Raw genomic sequence first — 21,820 nt, 5'->3', positions numbered from 1 at the left:
TACCCGTAACCTGCACACAGCCCGGTGCTGCAGTTTCTGCTCCGCGCTTGATTCCCTAAGCACCTGTAACGCAAGTGCTGGTGAAAAAACACCCTGGTGGTCATGCAGAGGCTGAGGACAGATGCGTTACTACCCTCTGCGGAGAAAGCCCTGACTGCTGCAGGTAACCCATCTGCTGCCATGCAGCACCCAGAGCCATCACCTCTGGTTCCTGTCACATTGATGAACCAGTGGCTGCAGCTATTTGTCACAGGGATTGACTAAGTTTGTTCATTTTCAAAGCAAAACTTAAGACACTTGCCCCCCACACCCAGATCAAGCACTAGGAATTCAAGAGTCAGCATTTTCCAGCAGTTAAAAAACTGACACAATCTAACACAATAAAGCCCTAAGTGGTTCCGGTGTCGTTGCATAGGGAGCACTGGGGTGGAGTGTGAAGGAGCAGCCTGATGGTGGTGGCTCTGCCACGATACTTTCGGGTTCACATTATTTCACACCACCTTCCCTGGAAAACACGCCTTGGCAATGTTTACTGCTCACCTGGACACACTAATTCACCTTAGAACTTCAAAGTAATAGCAATCTACCTACATAAAGCAAGTAGTGGGGGATTTTATCTTAATTATCCAACAAAAGAAGTCAAACCTGATTCGTTTGGAGGAGTCAAAGGTTTTTAGAACATGGAGGGGCTGCATCACTCTGCTTTTTCACTGGAAGATCTTACATCTAAGGCTGCAAGAGGTTTATTTTTTTTACTCTGTCAACATGCTACAAAGATGATGTTGCTTCAGCTCCCATGTTGGGAGCAGCATGGGACAACACAAATACCAGACTCTGAACTTTGGCTTGTTTAATACTTACTCCTCTGAGACAACACACTGCTGTAAGCCTTAACTCCCCCACCCCTCTGTGCTTTTCTTTGCTTTATTAATTTATCCTTAAGATCACAGGAAGGTGGCTGCAGCTGGTATAGGACAACAGAAACACCGTCTCAAGATTTACCTTCCTGTCTCTCTCAGGCTAAATACTCAGGCAACGTCTATCACTTTCTGTAGAACCACTTTTTACCCTGCCAGAGAGGGTTACTGTATTAAAAACATGCAACTGGGTCTTTGAACCATCAAGTTCATTGAAGGTCACTGGTTGAAAACCCATAGTAAGTGTTCAGAGAGCTCTAGACAAACACAAGCCATTAACTACAACTAGTTCACATACTGAAAACCACTGTATCAGAATTTACAATGCAGACTGTCACAGAGTGCAAGAAGACATCAGAAATGCAACACTGAAAGAAGATCCCTTTCACTCCCTCATCAGCACTCCCCACTGCGTAGTGCAACTTGGATGGCCATATGGCTGAATGGAAAGGCTAATATGGGATAAAGGATTGATATGTAACCTAACAGCCGTTTTCAGTAGAATATCGAGCTCTCATGTTAAATATGTTAAATAGCTACACCGAGTGTAAACAAGCAGTCTTTCAGTGTATCAAAAATTGACAGAGGTTACTTAAATGTAAATAAGCTGTAAGAAATTGATTTGTTAAAACTACTTGTTCTTTTCACTGTATATTTTGTTATAAAAGTGTTTAGATCCCAGGAAAGATTGAAAGACCAGAAATGATGGCTGCAATCAAAATGCTTATGCAGTGAAAGTGATAAGGTATTCTGGATAAGCTTGAGCATCATGAAATATGACGAAAATGGATGGCTGCTTCACATCATCAGTTGAACTGTCAAACCGATCTGTAGAGTCACTAGCTTTTTTTGCTGCTGGAAGAATTGATCCTTTTCTCCCCTGAGAATATTCTCCAACAAGGACTCGAGCCAAGTACATGTACTTCTTCCCATCCATATCTGGTGTAGAGTACCTGGCATTGGCAGAATAGCTGGCCTTAACGGCGAAGTATGTTCCATTTCCAAAGTGTGCACCTGTAGTCAGGAAAACCAATGTTTGTGAGCATTTCATTAGCAGCAATCATTCACCTGCCATCTTCAGAGCATATGAACCTCCTGACAGTTTTGCTTTTTATTTCCAATAGGGAGATATTAAAATGGGTTCAAACTTAAAGAGGAGAAGTTTAGGTTAGATACAAGGAAGAAGTTCTTTACTGTGAAGGAAGTGATGCACTGGAACAGGTTGCCCAAGGAAGTTCTGAATGCTCCATCCCTGCCAGCATTCAAGGCCAGGTTGGATGGGGCTTGTGCAACCTGGTCTAGTGGAAGGTGTGCCTCCCTATGGAAGAGGGACTGGAACTAGGTGAACTTAAGGTCCTTTCCAACCCAAACCATTCAATGATTCTATTCAGGAAAATGAGAGTTGTTTTGAAATTCACATTACCGTGCATTCCAGCATAGCTCCGGTTAAATCCGCCGTTGTTAATTAAAGTTAATGAATCCTTACTTGTCCCATGAAACAGATGCCTCTCATTATTTTTGTTGCCATTTTTGTTATCCATTTCACACTTTTTTATTTGGTAGGCCTTCCACAAATATAGGTTCTGTACCCTTTCAATCTGCAGAATTTGAGAGCAAAACAGAAAGAAAGAAGGTTGCCATCATCAAAAAACATGAGTGTATATCAACAATTCTGTCTGCTTCCAAGATTCTACTTTTAGATCCAATGCATATATATCAACTATGAAATAAGTTAGTCAAGTCACTTCAAACTCTGGCATGATTGACAGCAGAACCCAGCTCTAGACATGATAAAAACACTCCATGGGAAAAAAACATAGGAAAGATTTGCAGGTTTCTGGGGTAGAGATGCCATGCCTACCTGCAAAGCAGACATGGCTTAAGCAAGCAATTGCTCTGCTCTACTATAGCAAAAACAGTTTAAGGGAAGAGCACACTCCCTTGGTGCTGGAGGATTAATAGCTTAGAAGTTGTTCCAAATATCTCAACCGCAACATTAAACTGATGCTGATTAAAATTACTGACAGCCATAAAGACTTGTACAGCTTCAGAAATCCCAGTGGAATTTATTTTCCCATTGTTAGTATTCTTCGTCATTGCTATCAAAACCATTTCTGCTCAGACACGACGACAGGATTTTACCTTTTCAATTTTAAACGACTCACAGGTCTCCAGAAACCTTTTCTGCACATTTTTATATTCTCTTGTTTCTGGTCTTAGTTCCACTATTTTGAGTCGCTGGTTTTCCATATCATCCCATGTTGCAGGGAGTACAATTGACTCTTGACCTGCAGAAGAAACATAAAGCATATTTGCCCAAATTCTCTGCTTAAAATGAAACATGCCCTACTACAAACCCTTCTAAACGCCCATAGATCTAGTTTATCACTAGTGCCTATTGCTCTTTGTCAGCCAGAAGCATTCCATAGGTCTTTTACTAGAGGATTAGGGCATTGTAGTTTCTAGTTTGCCACTGCACTGGCAACTGATGTGCTTGATTAAGTAGTTCCTAGACAAGTCTGTTCTTCACAGGTGAAGAGGAATTCTCTGCAACAGCTTTTACTGGTAGCTTTCCCTGCAAATCAAGTTTTCAAGTATAAGGAGAAAACGCAGATTTACTGAGTAGTTAATTCTCATCAGCTAAGAGACTAGAAGCAAAGAATCTGAACAAGGAAGGATTTAAATTAAAAAGTTCAAGAATATACCCTCCATCTGAAAAGCAGAAGGCTTTTAAATGGAGAAGACTATCTTCCTTTCGTCCCTTTTTTCATTTCATGTGAGGCCTACTAATTAGCTATATTGTTAAATAGTAACACTGACTGATGCATATGTTGCAGACATCCAGCCTTATAGGTTTCTTCAATTAGAAGTGACATTTCTTGGTAAAAGAACAAACAATAAAAATCTGAAAATACGTGCAGGAGGCATTACTAAAGCACTGGGGGCTGCACTGTTATTTAAACCCATCCACTTTTAAGGGTTAAGTGGACAAAAATGTTGTTCCCATTAAGATATAAAATGCGCCCCTGTAAAACTGAGTCATGTCAGGACAAAGAAAAATAATATTGGGTAAAGTCCTGTATGGATGAGTAAGAAAAAGGTAGCTCTTTCTATTGGAAAGGACCAGAAGTAAAGGGAAGAAGATACATCTCAAGAACTCAGAAGTCAGCTGAGATCTAGAATGATCACTGCTATAAACATCTAACTACTGCCAATAAGCCTGTTAAGAACCTCAGAATGCACTACCTACACTTAAAAAAATAAAAATAAGTAACTGCAGCATTCTTTTATTTTCATTCCCAATTCAGGTCCCTTCTGCATTCTCCAGAAACAGACCTGCACAGAACTAACAACATTTTGCCTATTCTTACCATTTCTTACTCTGAGGGAACGTCAGTCTGCCAAGATACTTTTACTTACATTTATCAACACGTATAATGGGTGTACATTTTCCCTGGTCATCCACAACATGTTTAGCTTCTAAATTCACTGTGTATTTTTTCTCATTAATGATGACTGAAATATCTTTCTCCTTTGCTAGGAAAGCGTTTTCCAAGCGCGTATTTGTGAGATGGTCAAAGGGCACATAGGAATCATTTTCATAATATTTCCACTCAATTATGCTTTTAAGAAGTTCTGCGCTGCTCTCTTGCAGTTTAGCATTTTTTACTCTGTAGATCATGTCTTGAATAGTCGAATAAGCAATCCAGACATCTTTTGCAACACCTGAAATTCGAATAGAGGTACCATCCAAATAAAGAGCAATTCTTAATTTATTTTCTAGGTCACGCAGTTCCTCACTCTGTTCTTCAGCGAAATCAGAGATAAACTCATCTGTGATTTCTGCCTGAAACTGTTCCTTTAAGATTGCACTTCTCAACCAGTCTTCAGTTTCTTCCACTTTCTTTTTGCTTTCACCACAAATCTGCACAACAGCCAGCTCGATTTTCTTCCTTGAAACTGCTTTGGCTTTTCCATTTGGGGAAAGATTCTCAGAGCTCTGGAATGCTACATTGAAATACACAAGTAATTAGTATTAACCATTATCAGCTGGTGCTAAACAGATTGATCTATAATATGTATTTAAATGACATTTACTTACACTTTAACTTGGAAAGCTGTAATTTGGCTGCTGTTTTAGCAGAATTTTCTCTTTTCTGCATGCTTGTATGAAACACACTGAGCAGATGTGGCTGAAAGATGACAACTTTAACAGTTCTCACATATGGAGCAGAGTTACTTCTTGCAAAGTCAGTTACTGCATCTAGCATGTCTTCAGCAACTGCAGCTGCATCACGGCCTGCCTGGCCTGAAATGAGTCAATAAGCATTTTGCCTTTAAAAAACACTAAGAACTGTTACAAATTGTTAAAACATCTCTAGAAGAAGTTATGAACATACCACAATCACCTGGATCATAAATATATCAGAAATAACTGCAGGCTACCAGTTTGGAAAAGGAAAGGAGATCTGAGACATCTTTCCAGGAACCGAAACATGAAAGCTTACTGTTGCTGACATGGCAACTGATCAGGTTATGATGTAGATGGTATGGCTTGGTTACCTCATAGGCCACGGGCCTTATGCTCAATGGCCCAGTGGCAAACTCTTTGCTCAAAAAGCAAGTCTAGTTTTATCCATGGAAGAGGTCCCTGCATGCATGGGGCCTAGTTCTGGATTACCTGACTAAAGATTTCTACTGAAGTAAAAATTACAAGAGAAAAAAAAGGGACAATCTGGCCTTTCTGACAGGTTCACATTCCATCCATAAGAACCCTACCTGTGCGGCTGCTAGCCAGAGCTGCATTATCTACTGATTTCAGCCATGGAGAAGTAGTTTCCTGGATATTCTCAGATGAGCTGCCCACATGTATTAGGCTGCTGTGACATATACTTACGGTGCTCCAGGAAGTATAGACATACTTTTTAATTCCTGTTAGCAAGAACATGTTGGATCTAGAGCACTCATACTCTTCACATACCAGCTGACTGCAAGGAGTGAACCTCTCTAGGTCTTTATGAACTTCTAGCAGTTTTAAAGTCTGCGGTTTCTGAATATATTTTCACAAAGAATAACCCCTCCAGATAAATCAATTTCATCACTTGAACCCTGAGATCAGCAGAATCACACACACTAAACCCACTTCAAAAAGGAGATAAAGACCTGTTCCTATTGCTGGGAAGGCAACAGAGGTGTACTGCTGATATTCACACGCCTGAAGCACTGTGGAGACTAGCATCTTGATATCATCTTGGGCAACAAAATGAATTATTTTTTTGCATGGCAGCCTTCCTGCTTGGGTGGTGATATAGCTCTTGTTAGCTTGTGAAGCTGAAACATTAAGTAGGAGAACATAATCAGTCAACAATTATCCACAATATAGATGTGTACTAATCCTCATTAGGACATGATAAATCATGACAAATACTCCCCAGAGTAAGCTTCAAGTCTCCTTCCACAAACTGTGCATCCTCCTCTCTCTATTTTCACTTTCAAGGCACAAGGATTTATTTTATGTTTGCAAAACATTTGCCTCATTTGGTGAATTAATTTTGTGTGCGCCTTTACTTGTCAAGTTTGCTCTGCAGTCTTTGAGAACTTCCTACAGACTAGTACTGTGCTTTGTCTTCATGCACACATAAGCATGCCATCTACCTTCACATTACTCAATGTGAGTTACCTGCCTGGCAAGTACAACAGAGATTTACCTCTTATCTCCTTCAAGTAGTTCTTTTTCTTTGGTCTTCCAAGCTGACCTCCACGCCAGCATCCCCCACTGCCCTTATTTTGAGGGCCACACACTTGTCCATCCTTACCCCCCATTCATTACATCTGCTGTTCTAGCTGTATTTGGTTTAAAATAAATGCCTCTTCTGAGTCAGGAACCCAACTTCCCCAGTTTTGCCCCTTGGTCATATACAGGATGTTTTTGTGATTTGCTGTTGGCTTAAAGGAGTTGCTTCCAGTGGGGTACGGCTTCTCTATTAACCCTTCTGTCAACATCATCCTTGGTCATAGCTCTGTTTGAAGTAGATTCAATCTGTTTTTATCATGGAAAGCTTTATTGGAATAACAGGATGCAATAATGAATACATTTAGTTCTTTATAGATGCTCAGAAGCCCTCTCTTCAAGACGTTTCTTTTACTTCCCTCATTAGACGTTTTACAAGTATCACATTAACTGATTAAAACCAGCTGATGTAACACAGTGCATAGGACAGATGGATGTAGAGTAGGCACCGAGAAAGTATTCCAACGGATTCCTGCCATACATGAACACTTTCAGGAAGGAGGTCAGAAATGTACTATACCTAGTTGGGCACATTCATCCTCAACTGCTTTTCCAGCACCGTTCAGGATTGCTCTAGAGACACCTTGAATGAGAAGAGGCATATGAATCCACAGTTACTACTGTTAATGCCATAAAGTCCCATCTGAGGTAGAACTGCGTACCACATAGTATCTAAAATATCTCAATCCTGATAACAATAAAGGTTATAAACAAAAAGCAGCCTAAATATTAGGCTTATGCTTTTCAATTCAGTGATGTCTAAAGTACCTAACAAGTTTCTCTGAGGTCAAAATGTCACTGAGTTTTATCTTCTCCTTTAGTCTGACAGACGTTCTATGAAATGATTACATAAAACAAAAATTATGAGGTTCCCTTTCCTCAAGAGTCTTAACCATGCCATCCTGTAACACAGATTAACAAGAAAATGGAAGTTTCAGACACTTCCTAATTGAACCTCTGTACCCCAAGAAGCAAAGCAGAAACCACACTGTGAAACAAAAGGGGTTGAAACACTGGGGGGAGAGAAGGGAAGAAGGGGGAAGAATACTTCTTACTCTCCTTATCCAGCCCTTCCAACTACATGCACTGTTTTCATACATAAGTCAACTAAAGTACCTATTTTAAGGTTGAAGGTTTGGTTTGTTATGTTTACAATAACATCTCCCTCTTCTTTGGTAATATCACCTTCTGCCACCTGGAACATGATGGAGCCAATAGTCATTTCATGTACATTCTGTGCTGGCATTGAAGAGGTACCAGGGAAAGCTGCCGGAAAGAAAGAGAGCAGAAGGGAGCAATGAAGTAAGAGATGAGGCACTTGTTCATGGGCACAATGCCTACAGAGACCACAGTCTGGCTCCACATTCAGCCTGTGAAGAAGACTGCTTGCCGTGTTAACTGAAGATCATTCTTTCTCACAGGAGTCTGTTATCAACCTTCATCTATTCCCATCATTGCTATTCATGCTGAGATGGCAGAAAAACTTGTTTCACTTCACACCTGGTATACAGACACTACCTTGCAACATTTTACTGTATAAACCTTTGCAAAACTCCAAGGTAAGAGAGCAGCAAACTCGCCAAGTCTCACTCCCTTGCTCCTCTGTCTCACAGAGTTTTCAGGCAGGTTCTCTACTGTGTGACGGGAACTTTTTACCTACGCGTTATTTGTAAAAACTGGATTGAGTTTTCAACCATGTCCTACACTCCACAGTTCCATTAGGCTGGATAACACCAAAGACGTTTCACTTTGGTTTTGCTATTCATCTGAACATGTAAAAGATTTTAGAGTATTCCAAAGAGGCCACTTAAGACATAACCAGGAACTCACCTGCCTTCCCAGGACATAGGAAGACACTGACCTGTTCATGATCTAATCAAGTACTGCAGCAATAAAAGAAACAGCCCTACTTGTGCCCTTAGCACATGATAACTTCTGCTGTAGGGGCACTAGCCAGGTAATGAATCACAGGTACCTTTTTTTTCCTTAGCACCTACAACACTGTTTGACATTACAGAGACGCTCAGTCTGAAAATACTATATGCTGTCTTTTCAGCAGCCATTTCAACTGGTACTTGGACTTTGGGAATGACATGCCCACCAAACAAATATCTAAACATCCCTAATGAACACCTTCCCTGGAATATTTAAAAGAATAAAAATATCCAGCAGGCATGCAACTTCTGTGAAGCAAGCTTACCTGTATCTTGGCTAGTCTTACTTGGAGAAGTCTTCTGCACTGTAGCATCTACAGCATTTCCACACCTGTTCTTAAGTTCATCTGAGAATTCCTAGAGAAGGAAATGACAATCCACCCCTGCAGAAGTCCTTAGATTACTTTTCAAACCTTTATTTCTACTGTCTAAAGTTAAAAAAACCCACACATATTTAGGAAGAGCTTAATGCAAATTACTTCATACCATATGCCTAGATGCTCATGGCAAGTCTTGACACACAGTTTTTCTCAGAGAGCAAGGTTAGTCAGTGTGAGCAACAGACATAATTGATAAATAACTAAGCCAAAGCCCTAGTTACCATTCCAGAGGGATACATTAACAGATGGCACCCTTACACCAGTGGCCTAGTTTACACTCCAGTTCAAATCTTGCAGCTAATACCACCCTTCTCTGTGCACAATAGCTCAGACTTTGGTGCAGTAAGCTTCCAGTCTGGCCTTTCAAAATGTATTAGCTACTGCACAAAACAGCAGAAGTCAAGAGATGCAGAAACATTTATTTGGGCAGTAATTCACAGGGGGTCTACTCTATTTTGAGAGATGTGTGTGTGAAATGAGTAACTTCAGTGCAGATATAAAAAATTTGTGCTAACATGATAATGAAGAAAGGGGGGTATGGAATACTGATACGTTTCTACAGGAGATGTTTACAGCACAGCAATCCTAGCAACATTATTCTTCCTAAAAAGACACTAGTACTCCATTGAAAGCACTCCTCTTTCCAAGAGTGAAGGCGGCTATGCAGGAGTTGCAGCAAATTCATTTGTAGGCAAGTCCTTGGTACTGAAGAATTAGACAAGAGACGAAGGCACTTACATGTTCATCTGTATTATTACCAGGAAACAGAAAAGGATGGGATGGGAAGGGAATAGGGCTGTACAGGACAGGGAGGTGACCATTAATGGAAAAAAGGACTTTCAGTACACACAAGAAAGAGATTGCCAGCAAACTTCTTTAGTATAAGTCCAAGCACCCTGTGGATTCTTTGGAGATTATCGGACAGCCAAGTATCACGAGATAGAACCCTAATAAACTTGCATATAACAGAGACAGAAATATATGGTAACTCACCTGAATATTAGCTATGTCTTTTGGATGCAACAGAAAGTGAACTTCCTCAAGATAACTTCCTCCATTTTTACTACTGAATTCAAACACCTTGTCAAACAGTAATTTAGCAACAACAGACCTGGGGAATCCCAAATTCCCTGTTCCAATCGCTGGGAAAGTAATTGACTTTAAAGATAGTTCCTCAGCAATTTCCAGGCATTTTGTGATGATGTCACCCAAGATCTGTAAAGCACAATTATTTTTTCAGTTACTGAAAGTCATTTTTTTCTTTCTAGTACATGCAATGTAGCTCACCCCCTTTAGCTACCTCTTGGTATTAAAATACAGCAATTGCATACATGACAAGGAATATATTAGTAAACAAAGGGTCAGACACACAGTAAAGAAAGAATAGGCCAAACTCTTCCACCTTCTTTGACACTCCCCCGCATTTCAAATAAAAAGGGGCATTAAACCCAGTATAAAGGCCTGTCAGAATTCAGGCAAATAAAACCCCTTATACCTTTGTAGATGCGTATCCCTGTAACCACGCAGGTACAACAGCATGAAGCACAACACTGCAACTTAGATTGTAACCTTTTGTTTTCAACACAGAACCTTCCTCAGGTGTTTTTTGTAGGCCTTCTTCTTTTAAGCCTTTCTGAAGCATTGGCCCTGCCTTGCTTAGCAAAGCTTTGGAGAGGGGCCCTTTATCAAGCTGGAGATCTTTGGCAACACTGATGACAACAATGTCCGTCTGAAAAACACACAAGCAAAACCTCTAGTTTATAAGTATAAAATTCAAATCTTGCACTGATGAATCTAGCACAGTCTTCCTGCTGATTTACAAAGTAAAGTTTTGGGACTGCTATCTGAGATGAGCAAAGAAATTATGCTCAATTCTAGCATCACAAACCTGCCCAAAGTACGCAAAAGCTGAGTTAACAGTGAAATACATTTCAAACCAATGGGAGAAAGTGAAAAATCTGCATCCCTGGTCTACTCATTCTGCTTCCATTTGGAAAATGTTTATGCAAGTTTGCTCTCCAGGAGAAACTTGCACATCAGTCACTGAGGTAAGCAGGACCTCACATGTGTGGCTGGTTTAGAGAAAAAGGAGAAGCTTAATACTTTAAGAGCAGGTAATTTAAAACACTTACTGTAGCTTCTTCAATTCTTCCTTCTTTCAGCATGATGTCAAGGCCTTCCTCAGTGGTTACCAATGGGAAGTTCTTGTTATTTTGAGAAATTTTCCTTTTCCTAGGCTGATGAACTGTACTGGTCTGATGCAGTGAAGTGTTGAAAGGTGGATAATCTGAAAACACTTCTCCCAGTGCCTTGCTGAAAGCCTGAATCTTATTCTGTTCAATATCCACAAGATGGATCTCCTTCAAGCTGATGTCCCCCTTGGATTCCTTCAAAGTCTCCTTAATGGAGGCTACAATCGAATACGTACACAGTTCCAGTGGGAAGCCAAAAATCCCTCCACTTATAGCGGGCAGAGCTATAGAACGATGATGAAACGTTTCAGCCAGTTGTAGACTTCTCTTCACTGTCTGTCTCAACAAGCACACACACTGTTCTGCTTCATCCTTCCTCCACCTGGGCCCAACAGCATGAATTATGTTCTTGCAGGGGAGTTTCCCTGCACCCGTGATAACCACACACCCAGGCTGCAAGCTCCCGCTCTTCTTCACCAGCTCATCACACTCCTCCTGTATCTCTGGACCAGCGGCTTCTAACAGCGCCCAAGCAACACCACCCTTGTGTTTTAGGTCTTCATTAGAGGCATTTACCACAACATCAACAGGATGAGTGCACAAGTCACCTTTATAAACTGCTACTACAACTCCACCTATGGTCACCTGCCCATAGGGTTTACCTACATTACTATGTCCTTGCTGTTCTTCCAGCTGCTCTTCTGACTGCTCTTCCAGCCTCACTAGACACTCAAAGTCTTGTTTCGCACTGGCAGCAAAGAAGTGTTCTCGCTCCTTGAAATATGACTTGGCTCCTGGCTCTCTAATTACCACACGTTTATAATGCAAGCCAGACAGAATTTCTTCAACTAAGGTGACTCCCTTCAGCACTTCTTTTCTTGGCCCACTCAAGGATATAACTCTACATTTCCTCTGTGTGATAAAATCAACTTTCACATCTTTATTCTGTAACTCACCCCAAACACTGGTCTTCTCTTTTTCAAAAAAGATTACGACTGCCATGGGCTTTCCTACGATGAACTTTTGTACTTGGGTGTTTTTATCTATAAAGCTAAAAAGTTCCTCAAAGGCTTTTTCTACTGCTTGAGAACAACCAGCAATAATGACCTGACCCTGTGCCTGAGTGACTGTTACAGCTTCATTAGAGCAGTTTTCTTTAGTGAGCATTCTCCATTCCTGCTTCTGGAGGACTGACTCATCCTCCAATGTAATGCTTTTGTAGACCAGTTCCTTCTTTATTTCTTCTTCTGCTTTTAGGAGATCTTCAGGAGCATTCCCTTTCAAGATGATAGCATCTGGGCAAAGCTCATAAAAGGCACTAATTTGTTTTGTCATGAACAGGCTTTGTGACAGGGTTTCATTATCAATATGCTCTAAAAACTGGAAAATATAAGGGTGGACATTAATAGTTTTCTTTACCATTTTGTGTATATTCTCTAATATTTCCCCTTTTACTTTATAAACTTCCTCGGGCATTCCACATAAGTTAATTATCTTCTGCAGAGGATCATAATTTATCTGAAGGGCTGGGAACTCCATATGACTTTTTTCAAGGCCAGTACTCTGTAAAATTGCATATTCCCCTGGACTCACCAACACTATTTCTTCAGTTCTTTTTTTTTCTCTTTCAATTTCTCTGGTGGCCTTTTCCATCAGAAGGGTCAGCTCTTGTTCAGCGTTCTTCACAACTTCTTTTTCACCTACTAGAACAAGTAAGTCCTTGGAAATACATGGGACTATCAGATACTCACCGTGGGTAAAGCCATTTCTAATGGCTTCCCACACCTCTGCACTTACTTGACATTTAATTGCTTTGTACTTAGATATGCTATGTGAAAACGCTGTGGAAACATTTTTATTCCATGTCTTGATCACTCTAGATACTGATCGCTTCTGCTCAGACAAAGTAGCTGAAGGATGCAAAGTAACTTTTGGGTCTGCACAACAGGGTTCAGGCCACGTTAGCACACAATTATGCTTTGCCATTTCACAACTTATTGTTTCCATTAGTCTATTATTTTGCAGCAAGTAATACCAGATATATGGATCCAGAGGGAATATAATTGGATCTGGCTTCTTTATTTGTGGCCCTTCCTTTCCATATAGAGCTGTTCCCAGCGAGGTGTAGAAAGGATAGACAAAGATTGGTGTTTTGTTGAGTGAATGCTTCTTTGCCAAGACATTGGTTACATCTAAAACAAACAAACAAAAATCCCAAACAATTATGCTAGAACTTAAAACCAAAGAGTATTTTTTTTAACTTTGTATTTTACATAATAATGTTTCTTATGTCTAAGAATAGTTTTTCATTCATTTCCCAGATAGAAATAATTCCAAATTATTCAAGAGTTACTCTATTTAAATGCCAAAACCTAAGACAGACATTTAGGAACCAATACTGTCCACCTTAAGGAGGTACACACAGCTCTGTCCCCACTTCTGTTATATGCCGTACTTGAAGTACTCAACTCAGTAGTTACCTGGGCTATTACTCAGCAGTATAAAGTGATCACTCCTCCATTTCCCCCCTCCCCCCAAAAGAGCATTGTCATGGTTTAACCCAACCAAATAGCTTGTTAACTCACTCCCCCCGCTTCTTGCCCTCCCCCTACTCTCGGAGGGACAGAGAGGAGAATCAAAAAGAATGCAACTCCCACGGGTTGAGATAAGAACAGTTTAGTAACTAAGGTATAACACAAATCACTACTGCTACCACCAATAATAGTAATGATAAAGGAAATAACAAGGGAAGAGAATACAACACCCCATCACCAGGCGACCGATAACTTGCCCCCCAGCCCGATCAAGCACCGACCGATACCTCCTCCAACCCTGCAGTTCACTCTAGCCCTTCTGGGTAACTCCCAGTTACCTCCTGGGCATGACGTGCTGTGGTATGGAATACCTCTTTTGTCAGTTTGGGTCAGGTGTCCTGTCTCTGCTTCCTCCCGGCTTCCCTTCCTCCCTGGCAGAGCATGAGGCCCACAAAGTCCTTGGCCAAACCAAAACATCATTGTTTTTCAGCTCTGTTCCCAGCCCGAAAGTCAAAACACAGCACTGCACCAGCTACCAAGAAGGAGAAAAATGACTGCTACTGCTAAACCCAGGACAAGCATCTACTTTCTTCAACTTCCTTCCAGCTTCCCCTTTCACTGCAGCGCCTCCAGCTTCTCTCTTGTCCTCCACCTTCCACAGATGCTCATGTTTCTGTCACTGGCTGGACAAACCACAGCACCTGCTCTTTGAACAAAAACCTGCCCAAGAAGTTGTCCTCACACAAGCCAGATAGCACACATTGCCACGGGGCAGCTAATGGTGAAGGTGACAGCTGGAGGGGATGTGTCCTGCACTAGGTAGGCCTGTGCTTTCTCTGATGAACTGTAACCTGAACTCTGTCAGGAACAAGGCCTCAAGAACTCAGCTGGTCTAAAACGTAAGCTTGCACTCCAGTTGGCAGAGACCTGCTGACAAAGCACCAGACCTACTGTATTATGAGGGCAAAACAGGCATTTCTCTAGAAAATCCACATTTGGATCTTTAAATGAAAGGATCTCAAAGAAGTAAGATTTTTATTTCTGCATTACCTTTATGGTCATTGAATGTAATGATAGCTGCATCTTCATCAGGCAGCTGCTGAACTTCCTCCACATGTGCACCTCCACTCTTCTTATTCTCAAAGTAGATGGTTATATGGTCACTCGGTATGTTAGGTGGTAAATTTTCAGCCCTAATGCTTTTTGTTAGCTCAAGGCACCGTGCAGTAATATTTTGTTCCTTTGCTCTGTGGTTTTGATTAAACTTCTCAACAAATTCCCCTGCAGCTGAAACAGGAGAAGAAAAAAAGAAAAAGAAACAGTAAAAGAAAAACCAAGATCAAACTAGTATCTTGCTTTCTTATCATGATGGTAGCAGGCTATCCTTGTGTGCATTGACCACAGCACTGAATTACAAAGCATCTATCAACTAAGAGGTGCCCACAAAGCTACTCCTTTCCACATATCTGTCACCTAGTATTTACCACATGGTTGATCACAATTGTTGACTACATCAACTGTAGCCAGAATCTGTCACTGGTTTTCCTGCTGAGTAGCACTGGGTCTATCCTAATCAAAAGTAAGATCAGGTTCATTTTTGGGCTATGGCTTTATACAAAACTAATCAGACATAAGTCAACAGTTCAAATCTGGATTCTTTCAGGTTTATGATAAACACATTCTATTTTCACTGGGTTTTCCCCCGTTGTCATCACAGTAAAAGACAGTCTTTTACATTTGCCAGGCAAACACACAATTAAGTTTTTAAAGGATCTGTTTATTTCCTAAAGGCTACACCAAAAACCTGGGACTAGACCACAATATGAAGGCAAATAGTTTCTGACTTCTAAAGCAGAAAACACTTTCTCAGAGACTAAGAACTTCTTTGGTTTAGTTATACCACAGACTAATCCCTTCACAACTTTAAGATTCCTGAGCAACTTCATTCTTACATATTACCAATAATACAACTGTTCTCGCTAAGTTGAGTCAAAGTGGCATATAACATATTTTCACCACGTTCTACCTTCTAAAGAGTTCTACAATTTTTCCACACAGAAGACAGAATTCTCTCTTCTTTCCTATCCTGTCTCCTCACCCAGAATCAAGTACATGTAAAATCACCTTGTCCTAAAAGAGCTCACGTGCAGCAGCACTTGAAGAATCCTGCAATCAGTTCACCACATCAGTGTAATTCAGTTCTCCTGGTAACACAGTGCTGTTATCTCAACAACATCAGCTATGGCATTGGCTTACACTATTTCTGAGTCTGGTCTTATCAGATCACTCACTGTTGCCTATGTCCTGGGATGGGATTTGTCAACAATATCAACCGTAATTCAACCGGGAAGTGCCCCTGATGTGTCACTGGTGAGAAGTAGGAGCAAACACCTCTCTGTCACCTGAAAGATGCCTCTGCTGTAAATCACTAATAAGGCAGAAGAGAAAGTATATATGTTTTAGGGTATCAAATACCCTAAAAAAAAAAAAAATCACAGTAGACACGCAGTACCCTTATAACTAGCTGGTACTGTAGCATCAGGCAAGGCACACGGTGTTAATCCCACACTTCACACAACTGACAACTGCTAGTCTGCATAAGGACAGCATCACTTGCCTCAGCATCCCAGGGTCCGTGCAGTGCAGTCTCCAGCAATGACCACAGCAGTCATCTTTCTAGAGAACAGCTTCCCTTATACTCTCCCAGCCTCCAATCTACTACAGTAGATCCCACAGTCTAATGCAGCCTATTTAATAATGTTGAAAACCTTTGTTCCACCTACTTGTTCAATTTTCCCTCAAATCCATACAAACTTACTACACATGTGACACTCTGTGGCAAGGAGAGCCTTTATCATCAATCTTTTCTAAGACCAAATACATCCTTTTATTGCTTGTGTAAAGTTAGATTTTGGTTTTAGTCCTACCTGTTCTCTTTACTGTCCAAATCAGAGGGTTTACTAATCTTCTTCTCTCTACCTATTTTCTGTAAGGTATAGAGGCCAGTGCACATCATTAACTTTAGTAGAGTAAATCCTCATTTAAAATAATGTAACATCAGATTAAACTTTATACCTATGACAGAAAATATTAGCCTCCCTCACACACACACGAGTAGCTAATAAGAAAGATCCACAACTCTGACTCCTTACCAATATTTCCAGTAAAAGTAATGACAGCAGCATGTATTTCAGGTATCATTTCCACACTGAAGTCACCATCATCCTCTGACAAGCCACTTATGTTCTCTACCAGCAGAATTAACATGCAGTCCTTTACTGTCTCTTGCACATTTTCAAGCACAACTGTGGTGGAAGGCAGGGATCTTTGAGAGTCCTCCACTTGGCCTGGCTCCTGGAGACTATCCACTTCCCATGGCTTCACAAACAGCTCAATTTTTTTCACAGAGTGATGCTTCCTTTGCAAAACTTCTTGGGCATCTATTTGCACAAGAAAACAAAGATATGATCTTCCCTTCCCCTCCTGCCATAGCAGAGCAACATGTTAAATTATACTCTATTTTAAAAGCCTGGCCAGACATATTTTATTATATCACAGAAAAACAGAAATAAGACAAAACTACATTGAATGTTAGGGTCAGGATAAAAGCTACTGTATGTTCTAGATGTCCCCAGTGTCCCCCAAGAGAGAAAAGAAAAGAGTTATTTTTTGTGTTGTGTTCACTCCTACTAGGACACTTCAAGTGCAAGAAACTGTTCTCCAGATCAGTAACATTTAATAAATAGCAAATAAAGAAACAGTCTTTCATCCTGCTTATCTTGTGTATTTAACTATTAACTATGTAACTATATTTGACTATGCTAAATATTTAATTATATTTAACTATTCTTTCTGCATAAACAGTTTCCTCTTTCTGCATAGATCCTTCACACACTAACAAAAAGCCAACAGCACTTCAGTGTAGAGGAAAACAGAGGAAAAAACAGGTAAATTGAAGCTATTTTAAAAAATCTTTTTCACCATAAAGGTAAGTATTCACCTCTCTGTCATATAAATACTTATGTACTACAACCTTTCCTTCCAGTTCTCAAAACCCTGGCAACTGGAATGAATATGAAAGAAAATACAACACAATAGTATTTACCCATGATTTGCAGTTAATAATGTACTATGCTTTATCTAGTCTCCTAAACTGGAATTAAAGCTTATGTATTCTGTGGTCTCCTGACATCATTTCTCCAGCATTATTCTCTGTCAGCCTTGATCCACGTACTTGGGACAGCTCTAGAGAACCACTGTCAGAAGCACACGTCTGTATTGAATGGACAGGTACATTTGTTCCTTTTACATCCTGCCACACTTCAGAATAATACACCATTTCTAATGGATGAATGCCCACAAAGAGAGCCAGCACTGGTAAAGGCCTATATTTAGAAGTGAGCTTTAGTAATATAACAGCCAAAGGATACAATCATACCTTCCTCATCCTGAAAGGTGATGATCATTTGTTGATCTTTTTTGACGTAGGACTTAATGGTCCCCCCACCAGACTTCTTTTTATTTTCAAAGTACATTTCCACAATCTCATCTTCTATTTCCTCCCCAGAGGCAGTGGTTACTACTATGACAGATTTCCTAGGGCTTGCTTTCTTCACTTCCAGTTTCTCACATGATCCTAAAATGAAACATCACTTCCTAGTGCAAACCCCAATATTATTATCATCCAAGTTTTCACAACACTTTTTGTTCAGATCATAAATAAGACGAGGAAAAAGAACAGGCAAATAGTATTTCAGGTGTTGTTTTTTATCACAACAGCCTTCAAATCCCAAATAAGCTGAGAATATCACAGAATGAGTTGTTGTCTGAACAGGTAAGGAGAAAAGGCTTCCATTAATCCCCAGGCAAGAGCAGCATAAATAATAGCTATGAAAGCTTCTTTACAAATCCATGATCAGGGTATCCGTCACTTTTCTGTCCCTTCATTTACAGTTCCAGCCACTGGTGTGGTTGCTGGGTCTACACATTTTGTGCCACCAGAGCTCAGGTGTACCTGGGATACACAGCTACAGATAGATGTTCTATCGCAGGTCTCCCCGGCAGGGCTGGTGGCAGCAGGGAATCTCTGTGTAGGGACGTGACCCAGAACCCAGCATCCACTGCATGCTATCCCTAAGGAACTGACATGTCTGAGGTAGCCAGTGAAGAGGGGAATTTCCTAAAGGAACTCATACAGAGGAAAAAAAAGGATACTTATTTACTTATTTAAGCTCAAGATCGTTATTTCTACACTACATTAGAGAAACACCACAAGCCACCCAAGTGACCAGGGCACAATTGCAGCACAGAGGTCAATGAAAACCAATGAAGCAAGAATACAGTGGTGTCTGATAAGTGTCACGCTTGCCTGTCTTCTGCTGAGTTCACACAGAGTAAGCTTCCTTATTCTGGCAGGTGGGAAGTGACACCTGAGGTTCATTAACTGTACATAAATTACAATGATTTCTCAGTCACTGGATACTTCAAGAAGAAGAGTCACACTCGTACTGTACCAGGAGCTAGCACAGATTGAATTTAGTTTTATTTGACATTGCCAGAATCACAAACTTCTATATATTACTTTTTGCAAACCATATGTCAAGCATGGTCACAAAAACACCCTTTAAGCTCAAGAAGCCTCAGGCATAATGTTAAAAACCAAACTAGCACACCATCATTCTTCATTAACCCCTGCAAGCACATTCTCTCATGCATTACAGCACAGCCCTCACAGAGGAACTGTGTGTTAAACAAGAAATCCGTTGAGGACAACCCACCCTGGAAGGAAGTGCCTTTAGAAGTCAAGCACCCCTGTAAAAGTGTCTATCGTGATGTATGCTGACTGCACCACATCTCTACCTGCTGGCTTGAAACAATAAGGAACACAGCTAAATTAGAAACCAAAAGGTAATGGCAATATCTGTCAAGCTGCTTTCCTGGCCTTGCACCCTCGATCTTCACCTGTGCACCACTCTTATTGGTACAAATAACTCATTTGCATGTAGGATACAGGTGGTATGTGTGACTAGCCAACTCTGGTCCGCAAGGAGAACACAGATGATGTCTGCTGGAACCACAACAAAATCAGCATGGAAAGGTAGTTCGTTCAGGTTTTATGCATGTCTTGGAGTTTACTTAAAGGCTATCCTTTATAAATTACATTAAATTTATGTTTAAAAAAACAAAGGGGAGCGGTGGAGGTGGTGAAATGACAGAGCACATCTCTACGCCAGCCTGGGCAAGCTCTTGACGGGCAGACGGCTCTGTCGCCGTTCCCTGTCCCTCCCTCCCCCGACCCAGGGGTGTCCAGAACCGCAGTCCCGGCCCCGCACCGCGCCTCACGAAGACCCTACCTGACGCCTCGGCCTCGCCAACTGGTGCCACCTCCTGCAAGCGGAACCGGAGGAGAGAGGTTACCGCGGCCCCGCTCGCCCGGCCGCCCTCCACGCCAACCCGCCTGCCTCACCTGCGCCTGGCAGCCGTCCGCAGGCAGCTCGGTGACGACTAGCGACAGCTGCCCTCTGGGCTTCCACTCAAGCTCATGCACCCGCCGGTCGAGCACCCGCTGCCTCACTGTCAACACGACACACACCGGTGAGGGGAGGGATGCCACCGCCGGACCTCCCGTTCCCAAACGCGGGTAGCGGCCATTGATGGCCCTATTTCGGCCGCTCACCTTCGGGGTGCAAGAAGCAGACGAGGAGGTGCCCGGTCGCGGTCCCGGCCCGCAGCTCGCACTCGCCGCCGCCCGAGCGCTTCTGGCTCTGGAAGTAACGGAGCAGCTTCTTCCTCAGGGCTCGGGGGGGCTCGGCGGAGCCCCAGTCGCCGCGCACCAGCAGCGGGAAGCCGCCCGGCCGCTGCCCCGCCATGGCCGCACTTACACCACAGCCCCAACCCCTTCAGTTTCGGTTTCATTTCTTCAGCGATGGAGGCGAAAGCAGCGCCGGGCTCCGCCCTGCGAGGGAAGCGCTGCCACTCCACTCGGCGGGCAGGAAGGGTCCTCACGCCGGCCTCCGTAAGCAGCCTTGGCTACACAGCCAGCTCTGCTCGGGAGGCCGTGAGCGTTAACGCGGGACTTGCCCAGAGCCGCGGCAGAACCTGGTTTTACAAATGCAGCCGTTCTCAGTGCCTGAGCTTGTAACTCAGGCAGTGGGCAATACTCGCACTCCCTGCCTTACGTTTTGAAACCAAGTCGTGGCACAAAGTGAAACTACCTGTTTCCATTATTCTCCATCAGAAATACTTCTATCACTGTGCACGATTGCAACGAATTAGTATTTCTTAGGAAGAAATACTGTGAGGGTGGTGAGACTCTGGACCAGGTTGCCCAGAGAAGCTGTGGATGCCTGTGGTAAACACATAAATGTGTTGGCTTTCGCAAATCATAGGTGTTGCTATGGGGATATAACTGTATGAGTTCGCAAAGCTCGCTAAAGACACAAGATTAGACAACAAGTTGAAATGGCCAGAACTCTTGAGCAAAATGGAGTCACATAGCAAAAGAATTTGTAAAGGTCAAAGAAAAAGGGGTGGGGGGGGAGGGGTGGGTGTGAGGGGTATGTTGATATGAGGAAAGCTAGTGCCTGGAAAACATAGGGTTAAAGTACTTCTAGTTTAACTTAGGTTGAAGATAAAGAGCAATGTTTGTGTTGTAAGACTGGTGAGATAACAGAATTTAGTAGCCCCACTAAACATGAGTGAATTACTTCACACCACCCTTCTACTTATCAGTTAGTTTAGAGATAGTGCCTCCCAAACATCTGCTAGCTTGGGATATTCCTTGTCTGCCCATTCTGTTTTGCTTGCAGTAAGTTTTGGATGAAGGTCACACTGTTCTAAATCTTTGCCAGCTATTGGAAAAATTACAGATCTGGCTGGTTTCAGCTAGTTTTGTGATTGCTGGGACATCCAACTGTGCCAAAGGTGAAAAGTACACTGTGAGGAAGACTGCTTACTTCATCTTGGAGACCCCTGCCCGCATGAGGAAGACTGCTTACTTCATCCTCAAGACCCCTGCCCACAATCACCGTCAAAAGGAAGAGACTTATGATAATAAGATCCTGGAGCTAGTT

The 21,820-nt window shown here is 41.9% G+C and overlaps 1 protein-coding gene across 3 annotated transcripts; it reads right to left on the bottom strand.

Moving 5' to 3' along the window:
• Positions 1-1,192: 1,192 nt before the first annotated feature.
• LOC133221284 (protein mono-ADP-ribosyltransferase PARP14-like) lies at positions 1,193-20,634 on the bottom strand. Of its 3 annotated transcripts, XM_061370019.1 has the most exons (18): positions 20,425-20,634; positions 20,215-20,321; positions 20,102-20,135; positions 18,187-18,384; positions 16,901-17,188; positions 14,799-15,035; positions 11,155-13,406; positions 10,518-10,751; positions 10,016-10,237; positions 8,909-8,999; positions 7,825-7,974; positions 7,229-7,291; positions 6,081-6,248; positions 5,020-5,226; positions 4,338-4,925; positions 3,060-3,205; positions 2,341-2,515; positions 1,193-1,931 (listed from the first exon to the last, which is right to left on the bottom strand). In XM_061370019.1, the coding sequence occupies exons 1-18, from the start codon at positions 20,615-20,617 to the stop codon at positions 1,642-1,644; spliced, it is 5,643 nt and encodes a 1,880-aa protein (XP_061226003.1). In that variant the 5' UTR covers positions 20,618-20,634; the 3' UTR covers positions 1,193-1,641. The 3 variants fall into 3 exon arrangements, with proteins under 3 accessions (XP_061226003.1, XP_061226004.1, XP_061226005.1); XM_061370020.1 differs by lacking the exons at positions 20,102-20,135; positions 20,425-20,634 and having other exon boundaries at positions 20,215-20,354; XM_061370021.1 differs by lacking the exons at positions 20,102-20,135; positions 20,215-20,321; positions 20,425-20,634 and having other exon boundaries at positions 16,901-17,231; positions 18,187-18,338.
• Positions 20,635-21,820: the final 1,186 nt, after the last annotated feature.

This window comes from Neopsephotus bourkii, unplaced genomic scaffold (genome assembly GCF_033783945.1).
Source record: "Neopsephotus bourkii isolate Nb327-2 ecotype Australia unplaced genomic scaffold, CSIRO-AGI_Nbou_v1 NB_1526, whole genome shotgun sequence".
Taxonomy (NCBI): domain Eukaryota; kingdom Metazoa; phylum Chordata; class Aves; order Psittaciformes; family Psittacidae; genus Neopsephotus; species Neopsephotus bourkii.
The sequence above is the reverse complement of the archived record's forward strand: the minus strand, read 5'-3'. Positions and strand labels throughout refer to the sequence as shown.

Bases quoted from the DNA above. Each gene is read 5' to 3' on its own strand.
- LOC133221284 (XM_061370019.1), bottom strand. From the start codon at position 20,617: ATGGCGGGGCAGCGGCCGGGCGGCTTCCCGCTGCTGGTGCGCGGCGAC. The intron at 18,385-20,101 runs GTAGGGTCTTCG...GTTTCATTTTAG, and splicing joins TGGCGAGGCCGAGGCGTCAG to GATCATGTGAGAAACTGGAA. The intron at 13,407-14,798 runs GTAATGCAGAAA...TGTTTGTTTTAG, and splicing joins TACATTCAATGACCATAAAG to ATGTAACCAATGTCTTGGCA.